The 9534-nt window shown below is 46.3% G+C and overlaps 1 protein-coding gene across 2 annotated transcripts; it reads right to left on the reverse strand.

Moving 5' to 3' along the window:
- Positions 1–766: 766 nt before the first annotated feature.
- On the reverse strand, positions 767–9184 carry LOC123497452 (uncharacterized). 2 transcript variants are annotated; one of them, XM_045233868.1, is made up of 4 exons: positions 8745–9184; positions 8546–8622; positions 3601–5978; positions 767–2623 (listed from the first exon to the last, which is right to left on the reverse strand). In XM_045233868.1, the coding sequence occupies exons 2-4, from the start codon at positions 8612–8614 to the stop codon at positions 1126–1128; spliced, it is 3945 nt and encodes a 1314-aa protein (XP_045089803.1). In that variant the 5' UTR covers positions 8615–8622; positions 8745–9184; the 3' UTR covers positions 767–1125. The 2 variants fall into 2 exon arrangements, with proteins under 2 accessions (XP_045089803.1, XP_045089804.1); XM_045233869.1 differs by lacking the exon at positions 8745–9184 and having other exon boundaries at positions 8546–8729.
- Between the last annotated feature and the right edge of the window lie 350 nt (positions 9185–9534).

Here is a 9534-nt window from a genome sequence, read left to right on the forward strand (position 1 = left end):
TTTTGTTTGTTTGTTGCAACTTACTGAATTTGTGGTTCAAAGCCTACTTTTGTTTTTTAGTAAAAAAATTCAGTAAGTCTACATGTACCCCCTGGATCATGGTTTGTGCTCAAGCTCAAGTTTGAAGGTCGAATCACCGGGTGCTAAATGCAACATTCAATTTCTGCTGCAACTAATTTGTTAGGTTCTTTAGGGATCTTACCCAATTCATAGCAGAAGTAGATGTGGTAGCCTCTGGGAAGACCATCGACGGGTTACGATAGATGCTTGAAGACCACTCGCCTAAGTTGGATCAATCCGCCAGGATGCAACAGAGCCACCGGAGCTTCGATAGTAGGCGGATGCGAACATGTCCATGGTGATGTGCACCATTGGATGAAAGTAGGGAAGGCAAACTTGAAGTTTCAGGGTAGGGATGGGGGAGGGGGCAGCTGGCGTTTGCAGGGCTTTTTGTTGCCACGGTGGTGTTGCGGTGGCAGAACGACGGTGGATCGTGGGCAGACGGCGTCGTAGTCGGCGCCACCGCGCCATTCGCGGGGATCAGGTGGGAGGTTTCTGCGGGCGTTTGCTGCATTGCAACAGACCGCGCATTGCAACGATCACTCGGGACGAGCGGTCGCGCGTGGATAAGTCGCACGCGTGATCTGATGGCTGTGCGCGGGTTGATCCGATGGCTGCGGGGTGGTTTAATTTTCTAACAAATCAGCCGGCTGCTGATTTGTAGCACGCTGCACAATGAAAATGAATGCAGACGACATGTTTTTCTTCTTCTTCTTCCAGTTTACTTATGCAAACGAGCTAAAACATCCTACACCACTTTTATGCAAGTTGGATAGGAGTACAGGACCCACCAGCTTGTTTATTCAGAAATCATATTACCAACTTTCTAGCAATCTCAGTAATCATACCTATCCCTCGAGGCATTGAACGCGCTAATGGTTGTGATCTTTTATTTAATCAAGAGTGTTACACCAAACAGTGAGTGAGAAAACACCACCTTTACATGATTTTGTTACAACTTACAAATGAACAAACTCCTTGCATTGTTTGTAATAAAAATGCGTAGCATATTTACCATGCTCGCAAACAAATTTACACAATGCTCCAAAACCATATTAGTCACTCTTATGAACAAATAGTCACCTTTAGATGTTTATTAGGGTGGATCTTTGCAGCCTCCTTCACTGCAGCATAGGTCGCCGTGGTGCCTCCACCATGGTGCGAAAATTCAAGGAGAACATGCTCCAGGCTTAGCAGATGCTCTATGCCAGACACACCAGCTGACTCCTCTGGGTGTCCCTTCTCGAAATTTAGCTCAAGCACTTGGACATTTGGCAAGGCACCGATTTTAAAGCTCAGAGATGGAAAGCTGCCTTGTATATGCAGCTTGTTAAGAGTTTGAAACCCATCTCGCATAAATACGACTTGTTTCTCATCGTCGGGCATATGTTTTTTGTCCCCTGAACTTTGAGTAACCTCACAAAATAATTCCAGTTCTCTTAAGTTGGCAATTTCACCCAGCTCTTTCAGGACACTCGCAGAACTCCCCCAACTCCTGTTGTTGGCGCACGACAATGTTACCAGCGCCTTCATCTTGCTTATCTCATGGGGTAACTTGGCGTTTCCCGCCAGCAAATGCATAAGATTTTCCAGTCCGACAATGCTTGGAGGTAGCTCTTTTACCTTTGTGGATCTCACGTCCAGTGTTTGCAGGTATATAAGTTCCGCAATCTTTTCCGGGAGCTCACTGATATCTGTTCCCCGAAGGCTCAAGTACCTCAGGTGCAGCAACTCCCAGAGGCCATCAAGGAGCACTGCACCTTCACAGCCTTCGAGGTCTAGCACTCGCAGTCGCTTTGAACTCAATTTAGTCTGTGGAGGCAAGGCACTAGCTTTACCCAAGACGGTGACTGAGCGAACATAAGATAAGTCCGCTCCAATATCTAGTTTAGTGCTGTTCTGCAGAGATAGCCATCGGACAGCGGGGTTGCTGGGTGAGAGTGAGGCACCTCGTTGCTCCGCATGTATCAAACAGACAAATTTATTTTTCGTGGCCTGCCAAACAATGAATTCGTGTATTACTCGATGAACTGTGCAACTCCTAGGGGTGCCATCATGGCTCCACTGCGATGGCTTGATAAGTTTTCTGGCAATGAGCTCGTGGATGTGGCATCCTGCTGTATCCTCCATGGAATGGTTTTCCCGTCTTCGGATGAACCCATTTGCAAGCCATAGCCTCACAAGACGCTCTATGTCAATCTCATGGTTCGCTGGAAATATGCTTAGGTACAGCAGACATGCCCTGAGATCTGGAGATAGGCTATTGTATGTAACTTTGATGAATTGTTTCATCTGTTCTAGTTCCACCCGTTGCAGTCCTGACCGCTCACATGCATCTTTTGTTTGTGGCTTGTTGTCGAAAACGCCACTCATACTTCCAGAAACTTTGCGGGAAAACAAAGTTTCCACCTCGGCTTCAACAGGAACAGGGCCACCAGCCTTTGCAGCATCCTCAATTCTTGTCGTGATAATTATCCGACTACCCAGATTGTTCTCCGGAAAACAAGACTCCATTGCCATCCATTGATCAGTACTCCGTAAATCATCAATCATAACAAGATAGCTGCATGAAAAACAGAAAGGAAATGCATAAACAAGTAGTATATAAAGTCGTAGAGACCTTTTATGTGAACCAAACAAGCAAGAGGGGACTAAGGAACATTGAAGAGTTTGAAGCCCTTTAAATAGAGAAAAGTCCACTTTACAACACCAAACTAATAACCACTCGGTTTTAAACTCAACCCTCAGCTTCAAAAACGGCAATCCGACACCCCGAATTAATCACCTGGTTTAACATCCAACCCCAGTCCGGATTTCACTCAGTGGAGTGGTTTAACCGCGTTGACTGACGAGTCAACCCGCCAGCTGCATACCGACTCTTTTTTTTACTTGTTTTTGTTACCCCCACTCTTGCTCTCCGGACCGACGGCAGCAGTAGCGTCCAGATCGGGCCGGCCCCCCAAATCAGGATCTACTCGAAGGTGCCCTCCCTCCGACGTAGAGACGGCAGCTTCGGGCTGCTCCTCAGCGAGCACGAGCCCATGTCCAACGAATATTTTGCACCGCGCAACGACTACCTCCAATAGGAGCCATGCTGGGCGGCGTCACTGGGAATCCGTCGGCTGGCAAAGCGCTGGTGGCTAGCCGGTTGAATTCTGTCAGTTGGGAGGGACGCTCGGGTTCATCTCGCCAAATTTCGTCGGTCGGTTGGGAATGCGCTGGGCGCCTGGCCGCTCGGGTTGGGAGGGACGCTCGGGTTCATCTCGCCTGTATACATCAGCTAGGAGGCGCATGCGGGCGGCGCCTCTCTGATTCATTTGCAGTGGCAGTATGGGGAGAGTTGCAGTCACGTCGGCGCGACATTGGGTAGCAGTGTGTATGGGTCAGTGGCAGCAGACTTTTCTCTTAAATGCTTGAAGTTCTAGGTTTGTCCTAACTCCTAAGTGGAATTATTTAAAATTTATCTTGGACAAATCTAAGTAGAACTGTAGAACTACAATTATTTCAAAGTGGAGGGAATGTCTGAGCAAATAAGGTTACCTGTGATTCTGCAAAAGCTGCTTCAGACTCTTAGTCAATTGATCCACATCGCCAGCATCACCTGTTCCTATGTGCTGGCTGTCCACTTGTTTTATCATATTCATGATCAACTTGGGCATGTCTGGCTTCCAGCCTGCCGACACCGACACGTGGCAACTGAATTTCCCTTTGATGCGCTCACATACCTCAAAGGCGAGCTCCGTCTTCTCGAGGTCGTCCATCGGAAAGATGCATACCACCTCGCGTCTCTCGGTGCCCGCACCAGCCATCATCTTCTGTAAATAGTATTTCCTCTGTTCGTCCAGGCTGCAGCTGTCCGTGTAGAGCCCCGTCAGCTGCGGGTTGGCGTCCGGCGGTAGTATATGCTCGGTCACCTCGTCGGTCACCTTGTCGAAGCCTGACTGGACTTCATGAATAAGCTCGGCGTCGTGGTGTTGACTTGCTTGTTCAAACCATTCCTTGATACCCTGGTTGTGCGCTGTCGCGACGTCGACGTTATTGGCGTCCGCATGTTCAGAGAAGCGGTGGAGCCAATACACGATGCCGTTCAGTGTGACACGGATGAAGGGGAGGTCCAGGGAGACAATAATATCCTGCGGCATCAGCTTGTTGAAACTTTTATCCACTACATCAACCCTGCCCTGGAGCATGCTTATGTCCGGGGTCAAGCGTGGCCTCCTCTTATTCTTGATTTGTAGGTGTTGATTCCATTTAACTCCTGGAATGTTCTCAGTATATATAGCCAGCAGCGTTAGCACTATGGCCAGTATTGACCCGAAAGCTTCCCTCCAAGGTTCCTGCATCTTCTCCTCAAAATCTAACAAAAGATCCTCCACGTTCTCCCAAAGAATTAACAAAAGATGCTGCATCAGCCGAGAAGTAAACATAAAATGTGCTGCAGCCATCGACTCATGCAGGATCTGTTGATCAAAGCACAGCATACTGGCTGCTACATACAAGCTGATTTCCGAACAAAACTTTAGCAGATGGACTAGTCCGTTAGAGTCTGGTGTGCTCGCTGGCCATTGATGTAGCAGCCACAGGTGTAAGTAACAAAGAGCTGACGAGCAGCTAGCGATGCAAAGCACCCTTCTGAGCATAGACGTCAGAATTATCCTGTCCTCTGCATAGAAGGAGGCCAAGCATATCAGAATAGCTCCAACTGAGCCGAGAACGATGACGCACGATCTGCGCGACGTGGCAACTTTTATGCTCACCCCATGCTCAGGATGACAAAGATAAACATTGAACCATGCAAGCAGTGCAGCAAGCTCCGGCACGCAAACAAATACGATATCCTCCCGAAGCCATTCTGCGGCCATTGCGTGAGCTGTCATCATGAGCATTATAATGCTGGTCTTATGCATCACCGGCAGCACCTGTACTACAACACCAGGGTTGAGTCCAATGGGCGGTGAGGCCATCATCACTGTTAGTGCACATAGTGCCGAACTGAAGAACAGAAGAAAATTGGAGACAATAAAAATGCCGTCTTCTAGTTGTCCTTTGGATTGAAACCATACTCCCAATGACAACTGTATAAAATGAGGTACCATTGCTACTTTCATCAACTCCCATTGTGTGCATTTTTCTACGGGATCCTCTCCACTTCCATTTTGGTCCTCGGTCTGTGTATTTTCTTCCAAGGGGACCTCTTCACTTTGGTACTGGCTCTGTGTATCTTCTTCCCGGTTAACCTCTTCACTTTGCTTCTCACCCTGTGTGTCTTTTTTCAAGAGACTATCTTCACTCTGGTACTCTCTATGCATTGAAGGAAGGTGATCTTTTTCTAAGGAAATCTCTCCACTTTCATACTCGCTCTGTGTATATCCTTCCAAGCGAACCTCTTCATTTTGGTCCTTGGTCTGTGTATTTTCTTCCAAGGGAACCTCTTTACTTTGGTACTGGCTCTGTGCATCTTTCTTCAAGAGATTCTCTTCACTTTGGTAGCTGCTTTCTTTCTCTTTTTCCAATGAAATCTCTCCACTTCGATACTCATTCTGTGTGCCTAACTTCGGCACAGGGAGTGTGAACCAAAGTGCAGCAATGAAGGCAAAGATCATAAGCGGGATGGTAACCATTTCGATGTACCTTTTGTTGAGCGTTGTTAAGAGAACATAATCTTCAAGCACTACAGCAGCAGCCCTGAAGTAGGTCTCCAGACCAGCAAATATGGACTTCCGAGAGCACATCCACACTAATGAATTCATCAGCCCCATAACAAACAAGAGTATGTTGAAATCTGCAAGAGCTGTCTTAAATCCCACCATTCCTTCAGATCGAAGGACAGCTTGTAAAATAACAGACGTGCCGAATGCCAATATCAAAAGCAGCAGGTGGTACTTGTGCAGTAATTTCACGGGGTTATGTGGCATAAGCTGCATGTAAGGCATAACGAATAGTCAATTTTAGTTTACAGTTTTCCAATACAGACTAATCTAGTCCTGTACTAAGCATAGTCCTGAATTCGTGGCATCCTAAATTAAAGAACATGTTCAATGTTATTTGTAACGGTACAACTATTTTGGCTGTCGTAGAATAGCATGAAGCGTACTCACTCACCCACCTGATAATATAATTGAAATAAGCACGTATAGAACAGAGGCAAGCATGCACTCCCTCTTTTCCTGTATTTTCAAGAATACGCCAAGGGCATATCATATTTTTTATAGAAGACAGACAAGAAAGTCAGCGTAATTGCAAACAATGCAGTGGGCGTTTACACGGGCCCAAACCACCAACACCCTAAGCATGCTAGGCTACTCTAAAATGTAAGTCTTTTCAGGGATTCCAATATGTACTACATACGGAGCAAAATAAGTGAATTTACACTCTTAAATAAGTCTATATACATCCGTATGTAGTTTATACTAAAATCCCTAAAAAAACTTGTATTTAGAAGCGGAGGGAGTACTACTTAAGATGCATTAAGCTTGAATATACCACAGACGCATTCACTGCTGCCCTGTTCAAGCAACATGTAGTAGGGATAGATACTAAAAAAAACTGTCTGCATCCTAGGTGGCGCAAAGGCAGGAGGAATGCAACTCTTTTTCAATTTTAGAGGAAGCACGATGGCCAAATCTCCAAATTTGGATAAGATGAACCGCACACATCTTCCATCTCCCACCCATCCGCCGCCAATGTCTTCAATCAAAGACACCTTCTCCCTCATACCATCTCTCCCTCCCGGAAGAGAAGGCTGTGGGCCATAGTGGGGAAGAGGAGCTAGAAGATGCCGCGTCTCACTAAGCACCAACGCGGGGCCGATGCTTCGAAGTGTCGTTCAGGGGTCGCCAAGTACCACCAAGAGGAGGAAGAGGCATCCATGCTCGCATCCATCAGAGCATGGTTAACAGTATAACCAACGGCTGGTTATATGATCTTGCCACATCATCTATAGTCAAGTTTATAGTCGGCAAGTACAATAGTTCCATATAAATATGTACTACTTTATTGATACATGGCCCACCTCCCACTCTCAAAAAGTGTCTAGGAGTGCGTGCTACAGCCGGCTGTTAATCAGTATCCCGTTTCTCTTCTCTCTCATCTCGTCTCTCCTTCAACTCATCAAAAATATAATATTTAAAGTCTTACAGCCCGCCTACGTCACCCCATTGTAGTTGCTCTCAAGGCCAAGCTCCTCCGATTTCTCGTAGCATCAATGATGGTTGTGGCGGCAGGAGGATCGAGGGCGATGTCCTTTAGCGTGTGGTTGCATGGAGCGAGCTCCGATGCAGGGTCAAATCCTGCAGTGGTAACCACCATCGGCATTGTCCCTGTGCGGGCGCATGCTGGATCCGGTGGGGTGGCCTACTGCCAAGGAGCCTGATCCTGCCAATGAGCCAGGGCGCCGCCCGCATCGCCGGCAGAGATGGAGGGTAAGGGGAAGGGGCTAGCAAAGTCAAAGGGAAAGGGGAGAGGTATATTTCTATAAATTTTAGTAGTAGTACTTTTTAACCGCTTGGAATATTCTTTTGAGGATCACATATATTAATGTGTATTAACTGTTATGGCTATGCATACAAAAAATTACTTAAGAGTTTGCCCCACCTTAAAAAAAACTTATTCTCCACCACACACACGCGCGCGCGCACACATGCTTCTATTGCGAGTGTACGCGTCTCTTTAATTTAAAGAGAGAAACTTTGGGAGTTCTTCATCTTGTTCCTCAGTATGTGCACTGTGGAGAAGATTAACCGAGAGAAGAATAAGGTGGCCCACGAGATTACTAGATTTACGGAAAAATATCCTATGAGACCAGGTCTCATAGCCCATCACGTGAGACCCAATCCAAAAGATGACACGTGGCTAGCACCCATCTCAAAGCATTTTCTTCCCCAATTGAATCTGACCTTCTTCCTCGCAACGTTTGAAGAACACATGATGCAGCTTGATAAACTTGCACAAGACGAGACGTACTGCCATCTAGCGGCTAGCCCTACCTCATCGTCGGCCATAAATATAGATGAGGTCGGCTCACTATCCAAATATGAAATATCCCCAGCCAAAGCGAATCAATCTGTTTATGAACTGTAGGAGGCTACCTTGGTACTCCCTCCGTCCGGAAATACTTGTCATCAAAGTGAATAAAAGAAGATGTATCTAAATGAATTTTAACTCTAGATATATTCCTTTTTATCTATTTTGATGACAAATATTTTCAGACGGAGGGAGTATTTTATAACTAGCCACAGGACGTTCCTTGTTCAATCAACACATGAGTTGTTAGTTGGGGATGTTCTCTCACAAAGTGTGTAAGGGACGACTATAATCTTTTGCCTTAATCAATATATGGAGTGTTTAAAAAAGATTAAATGTTAACTATTTATCTTGTAGCAGAGTAAGGATCGATCATTTGTCTGAATTCAAGTGTTCAATCACATTACAACTGAAAGAAATAACTATAGGTACCAATTTGCTATGAGTTCAAGTCCGAGTTTACCTCGTCATAGCCTTGATCATGCTCTTGATATGTGTCGCCAATAATTTCTTCAGTCTCCCGTTCTGCCATCTATCCTTCTGGTAATAACTAATCCCGTTCAGCTAAATGGAGGAGTAATGGAGTAGTATGTACTGTAGAGTACTTTGGGACTATCGAAGGAAGGAGCGCCTGAAAGACGCAGATGGGTGAGCTTTGTTACCTTGTGATATCACTGAGGATCGCGGCTGACGGCAGTCAGCCTCGTGGGGGCATGTATGGGCACAGATCGAAGCGGCTTTTCAACTACCGCGGGGAGGAAGATCGTTGGTGGTCTCTCCGCTCCTAGGAGAGGGGCCGCGGTGACTTCGCGCGGGCAGGATCAGGATTGTTACCGTAATACCAGAAGAGGCGCTAGCTATGGGGTCAAATTGCTATCCCTGCCTGTAGGTGGCGGTGGTGGCGATCGTGGCATGATTGACCAGGAAGCAGAATCCCCTAACGAGTAGGCTCAAAAGGAAAAGCTTACCCAAGATGAGGCCAAGGAGTCGCGTAACAAAGCAGAAAAAAAGAAGGTTGATACAGGCAGGAAAGAATGCTTTGGGTTTCCGCAAAAAAAACAAAAAAAAAAAAACTCGGGGTTTCCGCCACAAGGGCAGTCAACAGGGGCAAGATTGCACAAATCTCCCTGTATGTTTTTCTCTTTCCAGCCGCCTAGGGGCCTGTGCGAGGACGCAAGTCTTCGGGTGGATGTGTCTAAAGGCAAGTACAATAAGATGACGTAGGCGGGCTGTAAGACTTAAAATAGTATATTTGTGTTGAGTTGGAAGAAAGAGAAGAGAATAGAGAAAACAAATGGGCTACAAACAAACAGTCGGCTGTAGCACGTGCTCCTAGAGACTTTGTGAGAGAGAAAGGTAGGCCATGTATCAATAAAGTAGTACTTATTTATATCTAACTTATACTTGCCGGCTACAAGCTTGGCTATAGTTACTCGAAAATGGCTTTTGCCT

The sequence above is a fragment of the Aegilops tauschii genome, chromosome 3 (assembly GCF_002575655.3).
Source record: "Aegilops tauschii subsp. strangulata cultivar AL8/78 chromosome 3, Aet v6.0, whole genome shotgun sequence".
Lineage (NCBI taxonomy): Eukaryota > Viridiplantae > Streptophyta > Magnoliopsida > Poales > Poaceae > Aegilops > Aegilops tauschii.

Coding starts and splice junctions, on each gene's coding strand:
- LOC123497452 (XM_045233868.1), bottom strand. CDS start 8,614: ATGGCAGAACGGGAGACTGAAGAAATTATTGGCGACACATATCAAGAG. Junction 5,979..8,545: donor ATGATCAAGGCTATGACGAG/GTAAACTCGGAC, acceptor CCTTACATGCAG/CTTATGCCACATAACCCCGT. Junction 2,624..3,600: donor CAGCTTTTGCAGAATCACAG/GTAACCTTATTT, acceptor TTTTTCATGCAG/CTATCTTGTTATGATTGATG.